Raw genomic sequence first — 27,282 nt, 5'->3', positions numbered from 1 at the left:
GCAATGGGTCAAGTAGTCAATCATTGTTACAAATCTCAGAATTGGATATTAATATTACCATTTGCAAACAATGAAATAAAGTACTACAAAGTTAAGTAATTTGCAAAGGTCACATGGAAAATAACTAGAAGAGCTGTAATTAAGCCCAAGTCTTTGGACATCAATGGCCATATACTCAGCTGCTAAGCCATATGGGTGTCTATTTCTATTATCACCCTTCCTTTGTTGTAGTTAGTATGTCACTTTTAATTTAAGGAATTAATAAAAAGAAAGTGTTTACATAAAAGAATTACTTGTCAATTTATAAAACATAGTCTTAGAATTTTTAAATAAGTCACACAAATGTGGAAACCATCAGGTTATTTTATGATAGTAAAACCATTGCAGCATTGATAGCTCTTTGTGTAAATTATTGGGTTTCATTGAGTAGCTTGTAGGAAGATAAAAAGAATCCATGAAAGTCTTCTTTATCAAGTGTATCTCTCTGTCTAAGAAATATCTTCTTCATAGTTCCTCATGTATTCCTCTGAAAATGGTGATATTGGGAAAGGGGAACTTTGTCCTTATTAGAAACTACAGTATTCTACCAGAAAGTTCACTGTCTTCTTGAGTAGATTTATTGACTATACATGTTTTTTCAGATATCTAATCTATTTTATCACCTATTATTTTTAATGCACAGTACTAGATAGTTTAGGAGAATTTTTATCTTTAAATAATTTCTAATTTGTTTTTCCTAGGAATAGAAAATTCTTGATAATAATGCAAAGCATAATTGGTATAAGCCTTCTACTGACTCTATGAACAGAATCCTATAAGGAAAATGAGGGAGACGTTACTTTTGAATCTCGTGCAGAGTGACCATTTAATAAACTCTTGTTTATTGAAATAAGATATACATGCTATTAAATAAGACACGCTATATAAATATGCCTTTAGCTCTACAGTTTTCAACAAGGAAAGTTTAAAATAAATTATCAGCATACATGCTTATAACTGGGTTGAAAAAATTATTTTACTTTGTGTCTGATTTTTCATATAGTTTCTTTCTGGTAGTCTAATTTTGCAATTTTAATCAGCAATGTGTGGCTAATTTTTTGTCTAAAATTATTCTTTTCAATAAGCCAAATTTTTCCCTGGAGTAAGTTACTAGAGAAGGAGTAATTAAGAAATAGATCATTGATCAAAAAATAGTATAATACCATTTAGTGCATACATATGGAGCCTAGTGGAATGTGGAAAGTTGGATACTTCAAACTATCCCTATAACTAGAGAGAGTCTTAATTCTGACTCTCTCTCTCTCTTTCAGAAGGTTCTCACTGTGTATCCCAGGCTGGCCTTGAACTCTTAATCTTCTTGCCTTAGCCTCCCCAGTGCTAGGTGCAGTTGTGCACCACCATACCTCGCCAGTAGTTGCAAGGTTAAAGTAAAGTGACAAGTTTAAAGTTAAAATTAGCTGTCTTTTACACATATATACATATATGATACATAAGATAGTAATTAAATTTCAGTTGAAATCTGTTTAACATACCTGCCATGATCATAAAAATCTACCAAACTATCAAGATATGGGACCCAAAGCATTAAAGCTAAGGAAATCAGAAAAAAATCATTACTTATAATAGATTTTTTTTATTCCTATGAGATCATGTTAAGCCTTTGAATCAAGCATTCAAGGCTTTTAAGTCCTCTCCCCTACTGATGATACTCTCCATCCTTAATTCCCAATAATCTGATATACAAAGTATTTTCATTGTAATTCACCTATATCAAGTACCTTCTTACCTCTACATCATGAAAATCTTTACTCCTCCCCTGCCTCTTGTCTCTTTTCTTTTCTACTTTCAAGAATCTCACCTCCCTTACAAACAGACTTATGGAAACATGTTTTGTGAAGCCACATTCAATCTAACTCCAAAACACAAACTGGAATAACATATTTGCAGCAAAAACACCAATATAAGATTAGTGTCCTGACAATGTGTAATGAACTGCTACAAGTTAGTATAGAACTGGTTATCATGTTTAGTTTGGATTCTCCAGAAGCAGATATTTAGAAGGCAACATAGACAGCATGCTCAGGAAATGCTTGTTGAGAGTATGTCATCAACCTGTTTACTAGTATAGGCTACTGGACTTGAGCTTTCAGGACAGTGCTGGCAACAGTATAGATCTTACCACAGAGATCTCAGACACAGTGGGTGAGGGAGCGAAGGTCATTATATTCCTGCTGGGCAAAAGATAAGGACTTCTCCTGAGGGATATTGATTCACTGAAATTGTGGCCCACTGTATGCATGAACAGAGCAAAGCTCCTGCAGCTTAAGAAAGTCTCCAAACAAGGAGCTCGTGGTCAGCAGTTGTTCCAGTGATAAAGGCTGAAGATATGGGTGAGGCACAGGTTTCCTACTAGAATAAACAAACATGATTTCACAGAAGAGGAAACAACTAACTGCTAGTAAAATTTGTGAAGAAAAATGTCCATTACTAATCAAGGAAATAGCTATTATTATATTACTAAAGTGTAAAATGTATTATTATTTTACATTTACCAAATTGAGGAAAGTGAAAAAAAAAACAAGGATTAAGAAAGCCATGGGAAAGAAAAGTTCTTTTACATAATAGCTTGGTTATAAATGGATAGAACTACTTTGAATACAATTTGGCATTATCTAATACTTTTCAAACTTCCATTTCCTATGACCTAGTAATTTCACTTTGGGGATAGAACTTAAATAATCTCTTATAAAGGTACACCAGAATATATGATCAAAAGTATTCACAGAAGTCATGTTTGTTATAGCAAAACAAAAATCTAGGAACACATGTAACATTTGGTAAAAAGAGATTAGAGAATAACTTGTGGTGTCATATGATCATGCTACACAATGGCATGACATGCTACACAATGGCATGACATGCTACACAATGGCATGACATGCTACTACGCCTACCACGTCTTTCAAAATGAATAAATTTGAAAAAATATAATGCTCATTTTTAAAAGTCTCGGGAAAATGAACACAGCATGATGTGATTTATATAATATTTGAAGCTATGCAAAACTATACAACATGTTTTCTTTTGGGGAGTTAAACATTTTACATTGTAAAAGCCTTAAGAAAGTAAGTAATTAACAGCAGTTAGGAATGGGTGAGGCAAAGACAAGAGGGGCACCAGAGTGTTTCAAAGGCACTGATCCTATTTCTTTGTTCTATTGGGTGTACACATATATTATTTGATGTGTAGAAAACTTTTCATAACAAAGATGGGGCAAAAGAAGAGAAACACAGAATGAAACTCAGATACAAGGTCCCAGGGTAGGAAAAGAAAACTGTTGTACTGGAAGCGAAGGAGAAAATGGTCGGACAGCACTGTTGCCAGGCAGTGTGGAATAGAAAATTATATGGAGCTAATGAAATTTGGACTTCAGAGGTCGCTAGAAGCTTTGAGGAGTGCAGTTCCAGTGACAGAGTTGTAATAGATGTCCCAAAACAATGGCTCAATAACTGATAAAAAACAATCACCATAGGCAGCTCTTTAAATAATTTTGGCAGTAAATGCAAGGAAGGAGATAAGTTGTAATTTAAAGAGAAGGCAAATTTGAAGGCTACTTAGGAGTATTTCATAAAAGAATGTAGCCTGGACTGCACTGTAGATAAAGGAATTAAAATGTTTAAGTAGAAATTTACATATAGGAAAAAATTTAGTATGTTTCCAAGAAAAAGTCTCCAGGAGAATCGTTGCATTGAATCATTTTTAGTGAAAAATATTTAGTATTTCTTTTTTTCTCCTTTATTGTTGTGATGGGTAGGGGTACATTGTGGCATTTACACAGGTTCTTATAATGTATCAAATATATCATACATGAATTCACCTCCTCAAACAATTCTCCCTCATCCTCCCCTGCCCTGATTCCTGGAGTAATTTCAACAGGTATGTTGAAATTATTTGCATTTACATACATGTGTACACATTTTATTGTACTGTACTCACTGCCTACCCACTTTCCCCAACACCTCCCCTTCCCAGTGGTGCCATCCCTCCCCCCTGGGCAAGACCTGTTCTGCCCTCCTGATCTCCGATTCTGTAGGAGAAAAAAGAGGAAAGATAAAATGAAAAATATGACATTTTAGCTTGAGATAAAGGTAGCTACACAGGGAGTTTCCTTGTGATATTTCCATGTATGTATGTATTATATCCCCAATTGGTTTATCTCCTCTAATTTTCTTCACTCTACTTTAGTCCCTTTCTTATGGTAGTTTCAGTCAGTTTAGGATTTCTATATTCATTCTTTTAGAGTGAGTGTATCAACCCTACTCAAGTTCTTAGTTTCCCTCCCCATCTCATTCATGACCTCCCCTTCGTGTGACGAGTTTTTCATAATATTGCTACATTTGTGTTAGGTCTACATTCCACAAATGAGAGAGAACATGCAGTTTTTGGCCTTCTGAGCCTGGCTGACTTCACTTAGGATGATGTTCTCCAGTTCCATCCATTTACTTGCTAATGAAAATTTCATTCTTCTTTGTGGCTGAGTAAAATTCCATTGTACATAAATACCACATTTTCTTAATCCACTCATCAGTAGTGAGGTATTTAGCTGTTTCCACAGCTTAGCTATTGTTAATAGTGCTGCAATAAACATGGGTACTTTTGTTGTAAACTGACACAATCCTTTGACATATCCCTAGGAGTGCTATTGGTAGATCCTATGGCAGGTCTATTTTTAGTTTTTTGAGGAACCTCCATACTATTTTCCATAGTGGTGCACTAGCTTACAGTTCCACCAGCAGTGTGTGAGGGTTCCTTTTTCCCTGCATCCTCGCCAACATTTGTTGTTTGTGTTTATGGTAGCTATTCTAACAGGAGTGAGGTGGAATATTAATGTAGTTTTGATTTGCATTTCCTGTATGGCTGGGGATGGTGAGCACTTTTTCATGTGTTTTTTTAGTCATTTGGATTTCTTCCTTTGAAAAGGCTCTGTTCAGTTCAGGAAAATATTTAATATTTCATGTAAGCAATTTACCTAATTTCTAAAATTCTCCAAAGGATATTTTCTTAATTTTTAATGCTTCTTATAAACTTTTATGTTTCATTTTGTCTTTCCAATTTCTTGCCCTTTTTAAATAAACATGAATTAGACTAATTTGAATGATAATATAAAACATGTCGAGACTGCATTAAAGATATTATCAGTAAGGATGTCAATATATTCCTTCCTTTTTCTTACCAAGGCAACATTTGTCATCATGGTAACAAATTGGAGACAAATATTAATCACTAACTGAAATCATATAATATATTTTCTTGCCTGGCTATATATGTGGATATTCTATTGGAAAAGAATAGTTAAGCTTAAAATTACAAACATGCTATGCAACTTGAGATTTCCACTAAAAATATCTTGACTGGTATGCATAAGATTCGGCCAGCAGGAAGAGACCCTGACACTGACTTTGGCAGTGACATAAATCTCAGTGTAGGACAGCAGCATGGAGATGAGGCAATACCATTTATTTTATTAACAGGCAAATTTTCAAGCAGTAACAACACACTTAATAAATTTTTCTATTGCTATGATACCAAAGGAGAGTTGGAAAATGTTTTGCACTTCTATTTTTTCTTCTCAGATATATGTTTTTTGTTCTGTTCCTATAAAAACATTGATGCAGTGACTAAAACCTTAACTCCTTTTTTAGACTCCCTGATGGCTTCACCCAGCTTCTCAACCTGACCCAGCTCTACCTGAATGACGCCTTTCTTGAATTTCTCCCAGCTAATTTTGGAAGGTAAGAATAAGAAATATAAATTATGCAACCTGATTTTAACCTCAGTAAATGAGGTTTCAAAAGTGACAGTTGTTATTAAAGTTAGGCCTCATTAGTATACAACAAATAAGATGGTTAATTAATGAAACTTTCTATATACTAAGGTATAATTTTACCTTAGTAAAATTAGGTCTTCACATAGCATTAATAACCAATAAACTCTAGATGAATTAGAGTTAAATATTTTTAAAAATCCAAAAATGATCTGGAAAAAGTACAGATGAATATTTATGGCTCTTGGGTAGCAAAATAACTTCATAGATACAGTTGCAAAGGAAAATATAAGTGGATAGATTTGACCACCTAAATACATTTAAAATAAAATAATTAAGAAAGCAAAAAATTTAATATAAAACAATAAAGCAGGAAATACTTTTATAATATCTGAAAATCAAATAATTTGTACTCTTAATATATGAATAATTCTTAAAAAGGAGAATGAAGATGTGGATCTTCGGGAAAATGGGTGAGTGACATGCACAAGCAAATTTATAATAAAACAAGCAACAGCCAGTGAACACACAAAAAGGTTTACCTTCACAAACAATAAATGTAATACAAATTAAAATGATAAAAGGGACTTTACTGTGTTCCACACACTTCAAAATCTGTTTATAGAGTATGAGGTCAGCGATAATCATATGTGCTCTAAAAGCTTTGAAAATATTTACAGCTATTGCCTTTATAAGTCATTTCTAGAAATGTCTCTTACTATCATTAGATATCGACTAGGTTTTATCATTATTTATCATTATTGCCAAAATGAAAAAAATTGGAATTATACATCTCTTTAAAAGATTGGTTAGATATATTGTAGTTCATCCGTATGTTAATACTGTGTAGCAACTAATAATCTTGTTTTAGAACTGAAATAAACTAAATCCTATGGTAAGTCTAGGAGTACATTATAACAAAATACATAAGCTATGTTTCCAATACAAATATGCATGAGATTAAAGACTGACTACTTTAAAGTAAAATTATAGGCAACTTGCATTTTCATTCATATTTTATTTCAATTTTTCCAGTTGGTGAGCAAGGAGCTTATGTTTTGTGTAAAAGGTACATTTTAAAAGCTAAGAAAAATTTTTAATTCCAATGTCAACTGCATTATCTAAGTTATCATTTTTTCAAATAATAAATTGGGCATGATTCAACCAACACCTGTCTGTTGACAGAAGCCAGTAGATAACACTCAAAAGAGCTCCGCAGAGTAATAAAAGTCACTGAAAATGGAGCGATCTCCATTTTCATACTGAAAGTGCATTGACGTTTCCCAGACTTTCTTACTTTTGTGGATCAATATATCACAATATCCATAAACACTATATACTTGGACAGTTTCTAAATGTTACAGATTTTTAAAAGAAACTTTGCCTGGATTCCAAATGAATTGAGACCTTACGATCTGTTCATATAAAGTAAAATTGCTCTCACACTGACCACGGTATGATTTTGAATTATCAAATCACAAAATGATCACTCTAGGACACTTTCTGTCATGAATTTTTGTTAGTTCTCTTCAAATAGTCTTAAAGTGAGGATGAGCATACAGCAAACATAATACTAATACCAAAACTACCTGAAATTAAAGATTGAGTTGTTTGTAAATTGCCTGCCAACATATTCTTTATTTTATTATTGTAATCTAAAAAGTTTTTTAACCTTTAGCTGGGTAATTTATCAAAAGAATGATTAAGATCCCTTTTAAAACCTGAGATTCTGATCTTCTAAAAGCCTAAATCAGTCTCAAAGTCTCCTCATTTCGGTACTGTTATTGAGATTTGAGGATATAAATGTTTAAGAAACCTCCTTTATTAGTGACATACCATACTGTGAAGAACTGAGTCACTTTATTTCATACAGATTGAGTTATAAGACTGAAATTAAATTGGAAATTTGATAGGCGGCAAAACAAAAAGGTAAATGAAAGAGACCACGTGAATACCTAAAAGCACAATAAATATAGGGAGGTTATAGACAAAAATCATTCAAATAGTGAATTATTCCAAAAACATTAAAAATTCAGAGAATTCAATTAATTTCTCTTACAGTAGCTACATCTGAGTATAATTTAAAGCCAAGTATAGATGTGAATAACAATAGTATGTGGCAGACTATAAACCTTAACAAGATATTGCAAGATGCATTCCTGAATCACAAATGTCACCCAGCAACAAAAACCATTACTTTAAGTAATTTTTCCCAACCCCAGCACTTTACAGATGATATCATAGGTTTTCAAATGATTTCTCTTTCAGAAATGCTAAAATATGTACCTTAGAATCAATAAAACATGATATGCTGTAGCACTTTTCCCACTGTATAATTAGTGAAATTAGTAGTAGATAGTACTTATTAAAATTTCTGGTATACTAGGAATTATACTTTATTTGTATTATATCATTGAACATTTTCAACCTGATGAATTTATAGATGAAGAAACTAAACTTAGAAAAGATTAATTAGTTTGCAAGAGAAAAAATATAACAGAGGCTAGCCTTCATTTAGGTCTGTCTTATGACCAAGCCCAGGTTTTTTTTTTAATCTCTGTACTATATTATTTGCTTTTCAAATCCAATTATAGTCTCTTTAAGAAAAGTTTTGTTATATTCCAGTGAGCACAGCACCTGATATTTAGTACATATTTAATGATCTGTTGAATACATGAAATTAAATATGGCAGTGAATGTATTTGTATCAAACATTAGAAATTCAGAAGACAAGGCTTTAAAGATTTCTTTGAAATATCTATTTTTAGATATGTGGCATGTCATTACCCAGTGTTAATCCAAACTTGTGCTCATCAATTTGCATATTTAATTAAAATTTGTAGTCACATTAAAAATATTTGAGCATAGTTACTTGAATAATGATAACAAAAATTCACTTTGTTATATGCAAATTCTTACACAGAAATAATAAGTTATTTTTAATAATTCTTTTCTATAGACTTGTCAAATTGAGGATCTTGGAATTAAGAGAAAATCACTTGAAAACTCTACCAAAGTAAGTGATTGTGTATTTACTAAATTTTGAGTTGTAATTTTTCACTAGTAGAAAAATGGCTACTTAATTTTTGTTTTGGCTGGTTTGCCATTTTGACTGCATTATTCTACAAATTCTTTTTAAGGTCAAGTGTACAGAATACTATGTGGAATTCATATTTAATGAGAATGTATCCTGTCTCATAAAACTGTCTAAGTCAGGATAGGAAGAGTCCATTTAAGGTTCTTCTCATGGCTGAAGTTACTTGCTAAGGAACTATTATGATAAGGCTTATGAAGCTGTCATTTTTATAACTGAAAATTCACAAGGTTCAATCTAAAAGGATGTTTAATTCTGCAACTTAATTTATGGGTTGTGAGGTTTTTCTTTAAATCAAGAATGTCAGGAATTTTTAAGAAAAAAATTAAAAATTTTCAAGGAATCTTAAAGCGATTTAGCAAAAAATAAAAAGTTATATGTTCTTGCAAGCCATTGTGATTTTACTAGTCTATTTAAAACTTGGTCTATGTAAATACTAAAGACAATTTAAGGGAAAACTAATTTCCAAATTTTATACAATGTTTAACTTAATAAAATGTTTTGTTTCACCTTGCTTTTCCTTTGTTCATGTCTAACAATAGAATTTTGTCTTGTACAGAAATAATTATTTTGAAAGTTAAAAATTATTTATGTTTTATACTCAAGTAAATCAGTACGACTCATATGTGTCATGATTAAAGTATATGCTATCTTGCTATTATACTTTCCTTCAGTATTACAAAAAAATACTCAGTATAGTGATTAATTTTTCAAATGTTTCAACAGGACTCACAACTATTCTTCTGCTGAAAAAATTGATCCTATTTTTAACCTTTTAATTCATTTCCCTAAGGAAACTAGACTGAATTTCATTGTCTTTAAACCAACATGCCAATAAAATACCTTCAAATTCAATTTATATATACATATGACATATGAAAATTGGTCATTGCAATATAGTGACATAATTTTTAATTTATTTTATTTTTGACTTACCATACATTCATAGTATGAGGGAAATTCACTGTGGTAACTCCATACCTGTGTACAGTGTACACTGGACAACTTATCTCCTCTGTTATATTCCCATTCCCCTCTCCCTCTTCCCTCCCCTTTCAAATGGTGTTTAGGGAGTTTCTTTATGCTGTCTTCAAATATAGTGACATAATTTTGATGATTTTCAAGAATGATACAGAATCCATTTAAATCCACAACGGATGCATCTGTGCATTCATCTGTAAGCGGCAGTTTAGGAGACCACATGAACAGAAGGAAATGGCTCCAGATCTCACGGTCCTGCACTTTTGAGCAGTGCCTTTCTTTGAGCACCTTTTTCTGACTAGAAGCCTAAGCAGAGGTGGAAATGTGTGGGAGTGTTGCTAGTCCAACTACTAATCTCCTGCTGTTGCTGCTAGCAAGCCAGTGCCAATGCTTCCATCACTAAGGCTTTTATTTGCCACATTTAAAGTGGAAACATCAGTACCTGGATCTGTTTGGTAGATCAATATGCATATATAACTTGCATTGCTATTACTGCTTTTACACTTTAAGATACGTTTCCAGAGTTATTTGCAATCTAATATGTTCATTTTATACCTTATCAACAAAAATCTGAAGAGCCAAATACAGACATGAAATATATGGAGAGCTTTATTTTAGTTTTGATGACTAGGAATGAGAATAACCGAAAGAAGTTCTGTGATGAGTAAACTGTATTTTCACTACATATTATACCTTTTCATCACCAATATATACCTGTAACTTAGAGGCATATGAGACTTTCTACTTTATTTTGTACTTCCAATGAAAATAAAAGTAAAAATGTAGTTTTAGAAAAAAAAACAATTTTAGTTTATAGTAACTACTCTGAGAACAGACAACTTTCCTCAGGGATATAAACAAGATGCCAAGTCTTTAGTGGGTTTTTAGCATTTTCTGTCTTCTCTTCATCTTTTGTCTTAAAGTCTATATGCCTGGAAATCTGTGCAAAATATAAAACTGTGTAAGAATTATGATATCACATACATTAAAATATATGTCTTTTAGTAAACTGATACATTTGGATGTAAGAAGACTCTAGGATCAACTTTTCGGTTGAAAATAAGTTAGTGTTATAATTTTTTTACAGTGTTCCTTTATGATCACTCCTCTTGGCACATTAAGGAGTGATAAAATTTTTCAAGTATACATTTTTTTAAAAATCATTGAACAGGTCTTGATTAAGTGTGATAATAGAGGATATTGAACATCTAAAAATAATGAGATAATCCAAAAGAAAAACAAATTTTATGGTATAATTTTTCTCAAAGCAAAAATAATTATCTTCTTTTTTTTTTGAGGGAAACAGAAGATGTGGGATGGTAGTAAAAGTTTAAATGAATGTTAGCTATCAAGGGAAAACCCAGCCTTTGTTTGCTTGTTTTGTTTTATTCATTTGTTTATTGTTTGCTTATCCTTCCTTCCTTCATTTGTTTCTTTTTAAAAAGTGTCTGAAGTACAAGAGTCCAGGAGAGGCTATATTCTGGATGGTTCTGTTTCAGGGTATTTCACAAGGTCATGGTCAAGCTGTTCACTGAGCTGCAGTCGGGTAAAAGCTTCATTGCACTAGGGAATTTGCTTCTAATCTTACTCAAGTGGTATTTGGCAAGTGTGAGAAAGGAGACAGAGACAGAAAAAAAGAGAGAGAGAGAGAGAGAGCCCAAGACAAAGCCTTGGCTTTTCTATAATTGACATACCAGCACTTCTGCCAAATTCTTTTCGTTCCAGAGATCAAGTCTGGCCAAGTGTAGAGAATGACATGAATGTGAATACCTGGATAAAAGGGTTGTTGAGGTTCCTACCATACTGTGTTTGGTGCTCAGATGATTGGTCTGGAAATTCAGTTTTGACTGCATACCAAATGCAGAAGGTGGGCTTACAAATCAACTCCATAAGGAACTTTTAACTTGGCACATTTCTTCTTATCCAGAACTCTTCAGCTATGTTACATTCCTCTGAACAAACTTGTTTCCATTTTAAGCCTTTCCCATTTTGAGGGGTCACATTTATTCAATGGATAAGTTTAACCATGTAACTGTTTCTAGTATATTCACTCAAGAAGAGAACATTTTATTGAAGAAATTTTCTTTTGGATTGTTAATAGGATTACACTTTATTATCATCTATAAAGTTTTGAACTTTCCTTAACAAAAATTAGTAAGGAATAATTTAGACTACATTTATTTTATTATTTATTTATTTTTAGTGGCAATGGGGTTCGAACCCAGGGCTTCACCTTTGCTAGGTAGGCACTCTTACCACTTGAGCCACTCCACCAGCCTAGTAAGGAATAATTTAAAGGAAGAATTTCCCAAATATAAGCATGAATGATAATTTGAAACCCGTAAACAGTTTATGCTAGATATGCTAGTAAATGATGTGTCTATTTTTATATGATTGCATTCCTTAGGCATCACTGCTTTTATTAAGTGATTTTCCCACTGAAAACAAGACGCAGAAACTGCAGATTTCCCTCTGTGTGACTATCTAGCAACCCATACACAATGTACATATACTTACAGAAGGCACTGATACCTTATGCCTTAAGTGAACATACTCTAAGCAAAAAATTCACTTTGAATTACAGATGTTAAGTTAAAAGCAGAGCTATACTGAAACACTATAAATGAGAAACATTGCATCATAAAAGTCCAGCAAAGCTTCAGGGACTGTTCCAGACTCAAGAGACTTTATAACTAAATGATTTCTACATGATTTCTTTTGCTATAAGGGTTGTTATTGCAACAACTGGCAAAACTTCAGTGGGGTCTGAGGATTTGATGGCAACAATGTGTCCTCGTTAATTTCCTAATTTGGATGGCTGTATTTGGGATGTGTAGGGGACTGTGTTTGGAGGAAGTACACACTGTAGTATTTGAGAAAATACTTTTACTTGCTATGTTTTCTTTCCTTTAATTTTCCTTGCTTCATTACCTATTTAATTACTTAGTTACCATTATCAACATAATGAAGAAAAGTTCATAAATTAATATGTATTCTGAACTGGACAGTTGTGACTAAGTCATTTCTCTTCTCCTGTCAATCTCCTATCAATGCACTTATGTGATTTGTCATTATGGTAATTTACTCGTTATTTCAATGAAATACATTAATAGGTTCCTTAGTGCTGTTGTAGCAACTCTGTTGTCAGGCATAGCTTATGCAATGACTTTTGATGTTGCTATTAACTCTGATTTTGTAACTCTATTTTGTAACTGTAACACATGATTGGGTATTTGTGTTTTTATGATCATATGCCTTATGCTTTTACCCATTTATATCAATTTACAAGGTATAGTGTTTTTGCTGAAACTATGGTACTATCCTGTTCTGGATTATCTTTATCAAAACTGACAGCACGACAAGCCAGATAACCAAGGGTAACCATATTAGTGTCCTCTGGTTTTAGAGAATTGTGCTTAGAATCAAGTATTTTGTTTGCATCTCCTTACTTTTTGCTTTATTTTCACTTCAAATGTAATAAACAATATTATGCCATTCTACATTTAGAATTATTATGTAAATTATAATGCATTATAGCAAGGCAACTATTAGAATCTCTTCAAAAGCATCAAACATGTACTTTCCATAGATTCTCAAAAGGAAAGATTGTGATCAGTCATAAATGAACTGATTCAATCTCTTTTTGACCTTATACTTTCATCATAAAATTAGGACTGAAAATATTATGGTGTCCATGAAATATAAATTGCTCTTTTCAGAATAATACTCTAATCACTAGGTACTCTGACCCCTGTTGATCATAATTACAAAAGATGAAAATTACCACCTGGTATACTAGAGAAGTTGAAAGTGCTATTGCTTCAGTTTCATAAGATCTCAAGGTGGAGTCTCTCCCAGAACAATTAGCCTGTTTCTCTTGGTTTTTGTTGTTTTTTTTTTTTTTTTCATCTTTGAAGAGCCATAATGTACTTGAGTGGGTATATGTTTTACCATCAGCAAACCTGGATTTGTGTTAAGGTCCTTGTGGCTTGTTTATGGGTTATTTGACTTCTCTGAAATCAATGATCTTACTGTTAAAAGTGATACATGTTATTATTTCTTTTAAGCTAGAAAATATACTTTACATATTAGTTGATGAAAATAGTACTTATTATCATTTAGAGCCAGGAAAATCTTAAACAAAAGTAGTTAGGCCTGGGGACGTAACTCAAGTGGTATGCCTGCTAGCAAGCACGAGGCCTTGAGTTCAAACCCCAGTACTGCCACAAAAAATAGTAGTGTGTGATGGCACTAACAACATTTAATGTGCTAAAAGAATAGCATGAGTTACATATTTTTTTCATTGCATTTCTTAAATATCTCTTTACCATAGAGGGAATGGTATTATTTTTTAGTTTTTTCTTTATAATAAAAATCTATACCTTTTTTTTTTTAGCTATCCTGGGGTCTGAATTTAGAAACTTGTACCTACTAGGCAAATCCTCTTCCACTTAATTCATACCCCCGGCTCTCTTTCTTGTAATTTTTTAGATAGAGTCCCTTGCTTTATGTTCAGGCAGGCCTCAGACTGAAGTACTCCAACCTATGCCTCCTAAGTAGCTGCAACTGACCACTTTCTTATTTTTGCAGTAGTATTACTTTTATATAGATATTTATTTGTGTCTCTACTCTTCAATAAAGTATTTTAAAGTTTAATTAAGTATCTAGTATTTAAATCCTAAATATTGATTTCTTTTTATTTTAAAGTTGGTAGTTTCTTTAGGTAAATATTGACCCTAGATAATAAAGGTCATGATAAAATTAACAAAAATACTCAATAAGAATTTGGAAGCCACATAACCAACATTTGTGTCTTACTTTTATAAATTCACTCACCAGAGATTTTCAAATTCAGACAATTTAATGTGGATGATTGCTCTCTCCTTTATGATCTCTATATAAATGTAAAATCTTTACAAAGATGTGTTCTGAAACATCACACCAATATTGACTATAGTCTCAGTGTCTTGGACCAGGAAAATGCACAAAGAACCTAGTTAACAGATCTATTTCTGTAGTCTCAGATATTGCTTCTTCTGTGCTGATGAACTGCCAACATTTATGTTCAACCTGAATTCCAACTCTATATACCACTAGCCAGACATAAATGAAATATTCACATAGCAAAACCAAAATCACATTACTCACCACCCCACAGCAAAAACAAACTCCCCCCTCCCCCCAAAAATTTGAGGCTTCTTCCTATATACTTCCTAGTGACAGAGCCATCCACCCCAACTGAGATATTAGAGATACCATCTCCTTCTCTTTATCCATTACCCCCTAATCACTGGCCATCAACTTAAGTCACTTCTGAGCCCTTATCATCCTACTTGAGCTTCTAAAAATACTTGGCCTTTGCTTCCAACAATTCTGCCTCTCTCTAATTTCTGCCACTACATGATTGCCAGTTTTCGTACTAAAACATACCATGACACATGTCAACTCGAAAGCTCACAATAACTGCTCACAGCTTTCAAAAGACAAACATGTCAAGATCCTTCTTGGATTAGAGTCAGTATTTTTGGATTCATTATCTCCCAGCATTTTTTGCCAGTCACAGGGTGGGATGCTATATATAATATACATGCAGCTTCATATCTGTAAGCATCTATCTTTCTTAGTACTTTTTCCTTTTTGGTTGAAAAAATTCCAGATTATCCTTCCACTTTCCCACTACTTTTGTTATGAAATTAACCAGAGATTCTGCATTTAGGGTGGTAGCTTAGAAATTCTGCTAAAGTTTTTTCAGTTTTCCACAGGAATTTTGATGTGATTATAGTTTTATTCAGAAATTGTATAAGCATAAAATTATGAGGATTTTTTGTCATCTTGAGTGTATTACCTAATGTTCCAACTCCTGAATTCATCTGTCATATCAGCAAACATTGAACAGTGTCCTGTCCATTCTCAATTGCAACTTACTCAGTGGCACAGTGGCAACAACAGTGGACACTCAACAGGGTTTGCTGAATTGATTTGCACCAGGGCCCTTCTTTGCTTAAATGCAGGTGGTAGCAGGAGGATGAATTTTAGCAGATACATTTTATTACAACATTTTACAAGATTTTCCTGCCACCCATGTTTGATTTTTTACTTGTAACAAGGACTCTTCACAAATGAACAACAACAACTGTTACTGATAGTTGGTACAACAGGACACACTAAAAGATGACATGCTCCAAACAACCACAAATGTTCTCTTTTCTTCATGTCTCCATCTTCCTCTCTACTCAAGTAGGGTTATTTCAGGACTTTGAATATGCAAAATACAACTTTAAAAAGCTTAATTTTCTGCTGAACAGATGCAAGGGGAGTATTTCTAAATTGCTATAGTTTTCCACAGTTTCTGTGACATTTAAGATCAGTGCCTGAGCAATATTTAAAATAAAAATTCATGTAGGATATTAATTTCATGATTTTAATTCCTTTGGATGTGTATTTTATATTTTCTGTTGTAACATGAGATTTTAATTTGTCCTTTCATGGCTTTATGATTTCTTCCCTGTCAAATCACTTACTCTATTATACTTAGTTTTGCATTGTTTATATGCAAAAGGAACCAAAACCTTTACTTAGCTGCATTGTAATGCTATTCTTTTTTCTTTAAATTGAACTTTATTCATAACCTTAAGATGACTTCTGTTTAAAATAGTAATTTTTTCTAGTTATTATATAAATTCTTTATAATTTTAGAAGCAAATTTTGAAATAAAATTAAACAGATTGAAAAGATAACTTTTCAAACATTAACTCTTTAGATTTGTGTTAATTCTAAAATGATGGGATAGATAGAATATATTATGCTATATGGCTTGACTAAAAAGTAAGAATTACATTCTCTTCTTAGAAAATGTTCAGGGATATTTTAAATAAGTGAATTATTTTGTTTTTTAATCACATTAAAATGTCATTAAGGCTATTTATTGACTCTTCTGGTTATAGTGAAACATTTCTTAATTAAACATATCTCTAAAAGCAAAAATTTCATTTTGCTTTATGTTTTGGGCACTTTCCAAAGAAAATGGAATATCCAATCTTATTCGAAATATCATCATAAAAGGCATCTCTTAAATTATTACATCCATATATTTTTAAATATTTTTTACATACTTTAGTTTTAAAAAAGGAAAATCTAATACCTCAAGGCTCTGTTTAATAAAGAATTTAGCCTGGTATGATGTTACATGCCTGTGAGCCCAGCTGCTTGGTAGGTGGAAGGAGGATCATGGTCCAAGGCCAACCCAGGTGAAAGCCTGAGACCTCATCTGAAAAAACAAACTAAAAACAAAAACAGCAGGGGGCAGGACTCAAGTGGTAGAGCACGTCCCTAGCAAGCACAGGGCCCTGAGTTCAAGTCCCAGTATTTCCAAAAGGGAGGGAGAGATAGAAAGATAGAGGGAAGAGAGCATTTGGAGGGACAAAGGGAGGAAGGATGGGAAGAAAGGAGAGGATATAAAATGAAGTCTTTGGTTTCTCATTGCTCATACAATAATATCTAAACCTACAAACACAATATTCAAGACATTTTGACCCCTTCTTCTCCTCCTAACACTTCCCACTTAATTTTTTAAACATGATTTGCAGGTTTATGACTTTGTATCCATCCCAATGAACAGTTACTTCAGATAATGTACAAGTCAAATAAAAATATCCTTAATTGATCATGTACCTAATCGTGTACATACTGTATAATATTCTAGGTATCAGGAAGTATAATAATGAACAATAGAAACAGATTCTCTATTCTTCAGTGACATTCAGATGTGGTGGAGGTTGACAGAAGATAAAGGATAAACAAATGAGTGATATAAATAACTGCTATAAAAGTAAATAGGATGATGTTATAGACTTTGGGTTTTTGAAGGTTTGAGGAGCTGTTGGTTGATGTTTCTATTTTTGTTTTAGCTAAGCTGGTCCAGGAAGTCCTTTGTGAAGAGGGGGCATTTTCATTTAGACTTCAATTATGAGTCATGAAGTTCTAGAGAAAGAACAAAAACAACAATGAAAAGAACAAGTCTAAAACACTCGAGTTGTGTCACATAACACAAGCTCAATGTATCTAAAGACAAAAAGGCCAGAGCAGTTGATGTGTGGTTAGAGTAGGATGAAGGAGGAGAGGTGGGGGCAGGGGGAAACTTATGAAATATCTTCTATGTGTTTAATATGTGTTAGACATTGTGTGTGTAATGTTTGAAAAATAGAATTATATTCTGATAGTAATTGGAAGACATAGAGGCAAAAAAATGTATGATTTGATCTAACTTTATAATGACCAGTCTAACTGCTCTACAGAGAAGGGGTTTAAAGTGGTCAAAATTGAAAGAGGAATACCCATTAGATTATTGCAACAGTGAAGATTAGAAATGATGGTCACTGTGTCCAGAGTTGTAGTTAAGGAGATGGTGAGTGAGAAGATATGAGACTCATTTTGGAGTTATAGCCTTCTTGATGACAGAACTATGGTGAAAAGAAAAAAAGCAGGAATTAGGGAACATTCCTAGCATTTGAATTTGGCTAACTGGATGGATGATAGCACAATTTCTTAATGGAAACAAAATTTGAAGGGGAGCAGATGGGGGTGGGGCATCAAGAATATGAGATTGGCAATGGAAGGTTTGAGATGCCTATTAGATAATCAAATGTAAGGAATTAGATACATAAACCATCTACTCAGTGAGAAAGATATATAAAACTAAGAGCCATCATGGTGAGATGATATTTAAAGTTATTATATTCATTGAAGTTGTCAAGCAAGGGAATATCAATAGAGAAGAGATAAGGACCCACAATTAAGATTGGAACACTTCAATATTTATAGTTCGAGCATGGAAGAGGAGCCTATAAAAGATCCTGAGAGCAAGAGCCTTAGAGTTAAGGGGGGAAAAACTACAGGTAGTGTCACAGAAGTCTAGAAAAAAATGCAAGAGAGAGAAGTCAATTGCACCAAATGTTACCAAGAAGTTAAGTAAGATGGGAAAAGAAATGAAGCATTGACATTAGCAAGATATAGGTCATTGATAGAAGCTTGATAAGAGCTATTTCAGTAGTGCAATATGTGCAGCCTCATTAGAGTAGTTGGGGAGAGAATACAGATAAGCAAAAGGAGACAAGTGCAGACAATTCCTCAAAGTTTAGCTGCAAAATGAAACAGTGAAAAGGTGTTGATAACCAGATGGGGACATTACATCAGGGGAAGGATTTTGTAAAGATGAATTATTGTAAAGAATACTTGCACATCATTGAAGATGATCCACTAGAAAGAGGAGTTAATGATTCAGAGGAAAAGGGAAATAATTACAACAATAAATGCTTGAGGAGGTGAGATAACAAGACACAGTGAAAGTGTCCACAGAAGCAGGGATAGAACCATCATGCAGTGTTGACTGCACATTTGAGAGAAGGTTCTACATTTGAAGGAAACCAGCCAGGAAAGTTTAGCATCCTTCTGAAAAAAGTCAGATATTTTGCAAACTTATAAGGAACTTACTGTGTTTTGCCAGTAAGCCAGATGGGAAGAAGGGACAAGGGAAACTAGCTGTTTGCAGGACAGTGATTGGGATTCAGACTATAAAATCTAAGATGGGAGACAGAAGTAAGTGAGGCTATAAAAAGGACCAGAAGAAATGTTTTATTTGTCCTTTTCTCATTTTTGATCTAATATGAATCTTCAAAGTGTAATCCAACTGCCATTTTCTCTATAAATTGTCTCCTGACCCTTCAGGAAAAATCAATAATTTCTATTCCTTGTTAAATACCATTTTATACATCTCTCTATGAAGCATGTATCACATAATGTTGAATTTTTGTCCTATGGGTACACCCCAAGAAGACAGTAAACTTGCAAAGGGAAGAACTTTTTTCTTATCTATTACATTTTTATTGGCAACAATGTGGGGAAAAAGGAAAGTTCTCAAACAACACTAGCTAAATGAAAACAAATAGTATAATATGAAAGAAACACTTTAGTACCTGGAATAATGCCATTCACTTGGGGCATATGGTAAATGCTTAAAATATTTTAAGGACAATGAATTAGTAAGAAGTTAAACTCTCTGTTATTTTATCATTAAATAATTGGTCTACTATAGCTGGTTCTTAATTATTGATAAATTAATAATTCAAGCATAATGTACATTATTTATCTTTTTCTCATTTCACTGGAAGACCATCCTCCTGGCTTTGGAGAGAGTAGACTACTCATTCAAATTGTTGTTAGTGTCTTTTGTTTTCAAAAAAACATTGGAAGTATAATAACATGGCTAAAATGACACGAGTTATATGTGAGCTTTATTTGCCTTCTTAAATTACTTATGTGAATATATTGACAATATTAATTTAAAAATAAATACCAACTCTGGATACATTTTTTATTATTGTCATGCTGGGGATACATTATTGGTTATATTCTTAGAGTATGTTTCTGTATAAGAAAAAATTTTTTGGAAACCCATAATGCTTATTAACAAAGCAAAGCAAAGGACAATACACACTCAGAAACGGGTGCAGGCACGTTGAAAGAGGTGTGCTAACATTAAGAGTACTTACACTAGGTAAAATAGGCCAGGAGGGTTTAGATTAAACATTCATTTATCTAAGTGCTCCTTTGATCTAGGCACTGGTACATCCCAATCAATAAGAAAAATTATTATAGAATAGTTTAGAAGGAATGAATTGCCATAACACTATGTAAAATGAAAATGTGTTCTGAAGAAGGAAATGACAAAGAAGTTACAGTGTGTTGTGAAACAATATGGCCTCTCCTAGAGTGCCAAATGTTGTTCTTTAGGAAGCAAACCATTTAAAGCACTTTGTATCAGAATATCTGTAATGCAGTTATAAATTGTGGTTGACACATTTTACCAGAGTTGCTATAGCTTCCTAAATGTGTTGTGCTTGTAAATGTTAACATTTAAATCTTTAAATGGATTGATGAGTGGTAAGCAGTATGTTCCATTGTTATCCTTAAAGAACCATATTTGACTTGTGAGCTATTAAAAGTTGTAAAATAGCCATAATATAATAGAATTTCGTTCTACTTGAGTTCTCAATAAGAATTAGCTCCTTCATTTCTTTTTTCCTTTTATAAATAATTCCTGACAGAAAATTTTACATTTGAAATAAGTTTTCAGACTGTAATAGAAAGAAACATACTGAAAGAGTCTAATCCAATATGAAGGCACAAGTATTAACAGCAAATTGTGGGAGAAAGTGGATGAGAAAGATGAACTAAGCTGATTTAGGGCAGTGGATAGCTATTTCCTTTTATGGTAGCAATGACAAACCTGAAAATCTTTCTTCAGTTATAATTCAATAATGTATATAATATTTTTATTTATTAAATATAATTATTAACATTCATGATTGGTTGATGAATAAGATTTACTTCCTTATGAAATCTGATGGATATTCCAGTGATAAGGTTTTTTGTAGAAGATATGAAATCCCATTAAATTTATGTTATGTTTGTTATTCCCATTTTATCCAGAAAATAAGTCTGAAATAAGTAAATCAGCATAGTTCTATTTTAACTATGGCCTGTCTTTAAGTTGACCCCTTTGAATATAATTGAAATGAAGAAAATTTAATTCCTTAAAATTTCTTCCATTGTTTCCTGACATTTTTTCATCTGCAGTTTCAAATAGGAATGCACACTGATTTATCCCACATCTGGGATGCCTGAACAAGTAATATTTTTAAAAGAATATGAATTTTTGCTATATCATAAACTATTTTTAAACTAATTTACTTGAGGTGACCCGATGCAATGGAAATCCATATATTTTTTGAATGTCATACAGAATGAAATTGTTGTTTGAAAAGTATGCAATAAAAATGAAATTGCTTTGTGGAGAAAAACAGTTGTTAAATGTCCTGTTTCAATAGTTTATTGGCAAAATACAGAGTAATCTACCAAAATCCAATATAGATTTCCAAAATGCACCAATGCCTGAAAGTCAAAAATTCTATTGGTGATTTTTTTTAAGTTTACAAAATAAAATCTGTATCATTTTTCCGTAGTTCAACCTATGGTTCCCTGCCTACAGCAGGTACATCATGACCGAGTGGAGGAGGCTTGGGATTTAGAATGGGATAAACGTGATTTCAAATCTCTATTATCCCTTACTACCTTTTGTGCTTGAGAGAAAGTCTTTAGCTTCTCTGAATTTCATTTTCCCATACATATTAGATACATAGTCATTAGGTTTAATACAATATGTATATTGTACCCAGTAGTGTTGTGTGCATAGTTGATGCATGAAAAACCAAAGTTTATGCAACCTTTGCCTTGGAAGAGAGCAAAGCAGAAGACAAGAGACTCTTCTTGGAGAAGCGAGATGCTATCATAGTCCTTCCTCAAGACAAAAATAAATGCAGTTAAAAAGGAGACCATCTAGACTTCTTCAATATTACTATTTTGGAAGGTCTTTGCCAATGTTCTCTTTTCTCTTTTCCCACTCATCCTCTGAGTGGAAATTTTGACCAGGCCTCTGGGTTCAAAGTTTACCAATTCTGTCCTTGTTTTGCCTGCTCTACTCCACAATGGCAGATACACAGTGGATCCAGATACCAACTGCCATGGATGCCAAAAGGCTCATATTGTCCACTAAACCATGAGTCATAGACACTTGCCCTAAATTGCCCCTGGCGTAAATCCCATCTTGCATCTCCTGAGTTATCTGATCTCTGTTTCTCAAGGAACTGTTCTTTGTGTCCTTTTAGCTTATCTGTCTTAGTAACCTCCTCCATTCCTAGCATCATCTTTTCTCTAGAAACAAAAAAATTTATTACATAATGATAAAAGGGCCTATTTAGCAAAAAGATATTACGGTTGATATATGTATATAAAACTGATTCGCAGATATATATCTCCAATATCAGAACATCTAACTATATAAAGCAAATATTGACAAATCTGAGGGGAGAAATTGACAGTATAATGAATTGCATTCTTAATTCCAGGTAACTGATCAAGAAATGCATGCCAGTTTTCATGATGCATGCCACTTTTCATAAACAGAAATAAGCTCCTCTGCCCACCCCCAAAAAAGTATTCCTGGACAAACTCAATACCAAATCTAGTGCCTCCTATACAACCCGTAATATTGCATGTTTCTACTGAGGGTTTTACCATCAGTTTATATACAAATTATACTAATAAATGTATTGGAATTGAATGTTTTGAAAATTTTTGGCAACTAGCATGAAGAAAAATTTAAATGCTAATCTATTAGTATGCAAACAACAAATATATGCACTATTATTTCTGAAGTTTATTCAACAGGTTTTCTAACATAGTAGTTTAGTATCATCTAAATATAGTAGAATTATTATGTATGTAATAACACAAATATAATCACATTCAACTGATTCTACATTCTATTAATAGCTAATTTGAATATTCTTTCTTCTTTTGGTAGTAAAGGCTTTAATTTTAAGTTGAGCTAAGAATTTTTATTGCCTTTAATTTGCTTTGGTGGCAATTAGTGGATTCTGATATTATTTTCTGACAAATATATATAAACTAATCACTTTAGCTTTTTCTTAGCTAAATTATAAAAATTTAAGTGTTAATTTTTCTCTAAACATAGTGATTTAATTAAGAGCTAACAAAGTTGAGAAAGACATAGGAATTCATAATTGTAGAAAAAAGTTTCCTTAATCTGACAAATTTGATAAATTCATTTAAACCCATATGAAAACAAATAAAAAGTTTTCCTAGAGAGGTTACCAAGATTAATTTAGATTTTGAAAATACGTGTAAATATTTAGATATTTACGAATCTTCCTTTATTGATAAATTAAATTGAGCTAAATGAAATGAGTATATTTATGGGATGCATCCATTTCTACTACAGCCCACTGATGAGCTCATTGTCTTTTCTCCAATGGTTCCCACAATTTTGTTTTTCTTTTAGTATTCAATATCAATTTTCTGATTATGGTTTTTCTTTTTGTTTTTTGCTGGTTTTTAAACTTTAAAAAGTTCACTAGGTGAGATACATATATATCACTGAATTTCATTTTGCTAGCTGTATTTTTACATGAATCATTTTTACTCCATGATTCCTGTAGAATCTCTTCATCACCTCACAGCTTTATACCTGCCAGGCACTGTACTAAATTGCTTTATATGTATCAACATATTTAGTTCATGATGTCACTATATTGTAGGTACCATTGTCAGTTCCCATTTTAAAACAAGGAAAATAAGACTTAAGGAGGTTAAGTGACTTGCCAAATATCATACAACTACAACTCCTTCTCCTGCTCCTTCTTCTCCTCCTCCTTCTTTTCCTCTTTCTTCTCTTCCTCCTCTTATTTGTCTTATTATTCTTACCATTATTATTCTTATTATCGCCTCCTCCTTCATCCAGTGCTAGAAATTAAATTCTGGTCTTCTCAAATGCTAAGTAAGTGTTGTATCCCTGAGGTACATCCCCAGACTCAGTACTGCACATCTCTTAAAGGTAGTTAGGTATTCAAAGACAGACCTCTGTGTATCTAAGTAGATACACACTACTAGTAGATACACTACTTAGATAACATGTATCTAAGTAGAAATAACTGAGTAACAGTTACATTCTTCACCAACAGTATCATTGTACTATGTTCACATTGAAAATCTGAGCCCTAATATACTACTGTAGTGAATAAGAATTATTTTGCAAAATGGCTGGAGACAAAAATATATGAGTGGCAATAATTTTTTTCATCCTAGAGACAAATCACTGATGAGGAAACTGAAATAAATATTCCATTCCCGAGAGCAACAAAAGTAATATTGACAAATAAACTTAACAAGAAAGCCATTATGCTTATGAAAGGAAACTCTAAATTCATGTTGAAGAACATATAAGAAGATTTGAAAAATAATGAAAAGACATTATTTCTTATATAAGATTTAATATCTTAAAATGTTATTTCTCATTAAGAAGTTCACTATTCATTTGACCTAGTTCCCCTCAGGACTCAGAAGGCTTTTAATTGAAATAATCTTATCTGTTTATACCAGAAAAAATAAATGATGTATAACAGCCAAAAACTTATAATAAAAAGTATTAATAGTAGAAAACTTACTTTGTCAGGTATCAGAACATATTATCAAATAAATATTGTCATAAAATAAAAATAACTCGAACAAAATTAAAACGTCAGAAGATCACAGTATTTATAGAATTTAAAACATGGCAAGATTGGTGTTTTAAATCAGTGAGAAAGGACGAATTGTTTAATAATTGTATTTGGTACAATAGGTGATCACTTGAAATAGAATGCAGTTAGACTGGCCTGTGCCATATTCAAAACCTATGATAGGGAATATTTCTTAACTTACAGCAAAGTTTCCTACAGCATTGTTTGTACCATCAAAAAGAGACTAAGAAAAACTCATTAAACACTGAACTGATTATTTCTACAAGTTATTATTGAGGGAGAGAAGAAGGTCTCAAAAAAAGAGTGTATGATATATTTTTATAAAGTGAACAATTCTACAACTTCCTGTATTGGTATCTGTATGTGCTTGTATGTGATTATACAAGTGTCAGAAAAAATAAGATAAGAAATATACTGGCTTATGCATTGAAACTGGAGTCCAAATGATAAGGGAGTAAAACAGCACAAGGGAAATGAGGAGAAGGCACAAAATATATGAGAAACTTGAAATTATAACTACACTAGAAAAATATATAGGACAAAATTGCATTATTTATAAAAAATTATAATTATATAACAATATATAATTATAACTGTAATTTAGTTTTATATATATGCAAAGCATTTTCATATAGCAGTCTATAAATTTTTATATTACAATCAGCTGTTAAATCCACATCTTGAACAGTGTTGGTATTTTTCTAGATAATATTCACAGTGTTCCTTAGATAAATTCAGTAAATTGCATTCTTAAACAATATTCAGTGAGCACAACTTTACATGACCTTGTGTGTACATATTGATTTAGAAAAATGAGAATGTCAGTAAAAATCTAGCTATAGTAACTTGAGAACTGCAAAATCTTTTTAATGGACTTTGACTCACCAAAACATAACAGATTCAATACGTGTTTTCAATCCTTCTGGGCATGACAAGCAATTTAGCAGGTTCAGTTTACAGTGAACTAGGAATGGAAATAAGACCAAATAGGAGAGTAGCAGACAGGTCTGATGAAAAAGTTAAGTATATAATACATCCAAGGAGGTAGAAAGTCAAATTCAGGGATATCTGCTTGGTAATAAGTGCTAAATTGATGCCACAGTACTTAAAAAAGCAAGCAGAACCCAGATGTCAATGAAAATATCCAGCTAGTATAGCTGAACCAAAGAGGCGAATGGAGAATACTAATTCAAAACCAGAAGCTCTTGACATTTGGGGGGGTTTTTATCTCATAGCATCTGTGTGGTGGAACTGGAAATAAAATGTATTGTAGTTCAGAGACAAGTGCATATGTCCTACCCACACAAGATAACATCAATTGTTAAAGTCTAGCTTTATGGCACTTTTTGAAAGTTATGTAATAAATAGTATGGTTTTATCAGATCAAATTCCTGGTAGTTGAACTGTGCCTGCTGAAATAGTATTTCATTGTTAAGTCACAGTAGCTGTGTATCTAAGGAGGAGAGTGGTCTCTGGCATGTCTGTAGAAAGGGGCACATTCTACTTTGAATACTCATTTTTATGACACCTTCCAAGTTAACTACAAAAGTATGCCTGGTAAAGAAGTCTAATTATTACCCTTTTCATTATGACATAAAGAGAGTCTATAGCCCAAGAAAGTTTTGAAAAGTATTTGCAGTAAAGTTCATAGCTCTGAATCAGACCCCCACATCGTGGTTGAACATAGAAAAGTAATAGTATGTTCTTATATATGACATATAAGTTATTTTGCTGGACAAAAGAAGTGGGTGGGACTCCAAAAACATCAGGCTTCTTTTAACCATTTTTACAAGAAAATTTTAAATTGAAACTGAGTGTTTATACTGGTCATTACACTGAAAGATATGGTAGAAGAATCCAGATTCCCAAATGTATGACTAGAAATAATTAGTCTTGCTAAAGCCTACCAATAATTAATAGCATGTAACCTTTGGATGTCCACATTGATAGCAAATTCCAAATTATAAGAACAGAGCCTATTAGTTCTGAAGAGCAGCAGGTTTGTGGAAGACTTTCAGTAAATGTAGTGAAAAGGGTTTCACTTGGAGAATAGTGTTGTAACAATCCTCTAGAGTGGTTCATACCCTTTGGATAATTAGAGAGTCTGTCCTAAGAGGTGAATTAATATCTGTGTATTTCAATTCATGACAGGAACTTTAAAGTCAACAGGCCTAGGTTGAACACATCCTTTTCCTCACTATCTGTACTTTTTCCAATATTTCCAGGCT

At 32.6% G+C, this 27,282-nt stretch overlaps 1 protein-coding gene across 8 annotated transcripts in view; it reads left to right on the top strand.

Annotated features, from left to right (window-relative positions):
• Lrrc7 (leucine rich repeat containing 7) overlaps positions 1–27,282 on the top strand; it is a 509,113-nt gene that overhangs the window by 254,374 nt on the left and 227,457 nt on the right. For all 8 annotated transcript variants that reach the window (XM_074079777.1, XM_074079774.1, XM_074079778.1 and 5 more), the window contains 2 exons: positions 5,703–5,792; positions 8,784–8,840. In XM_074079777.1, the coding sequence (XP_073935878.1) occupies positions 5,703–5,792; positions 8,784–8,840 (147 nt within the window). The remainder of the gene's footprint in view (positions 1–5,702; positions 5,793–8,783; positions 8,841–27,282) is intronic.

Source organism: Castor canadensis, chromosome 7 (genome assembly GCF_047511655.1).
Source record: "Castor canadensis chromosome 7, mCasCan1.hap1v2, whole genome shotgun sequence".
NCBI classification, from domain to species: Eukaryota; Metazoa; Chordata; class Mammalia; order Rodentia; family Castoridae; genus Castor; species Castor canadensis.
Note: the sequence above shows the minus strand (reverse complement) of the source record. Positions and strands in the feature narration are given on the sequence as shown.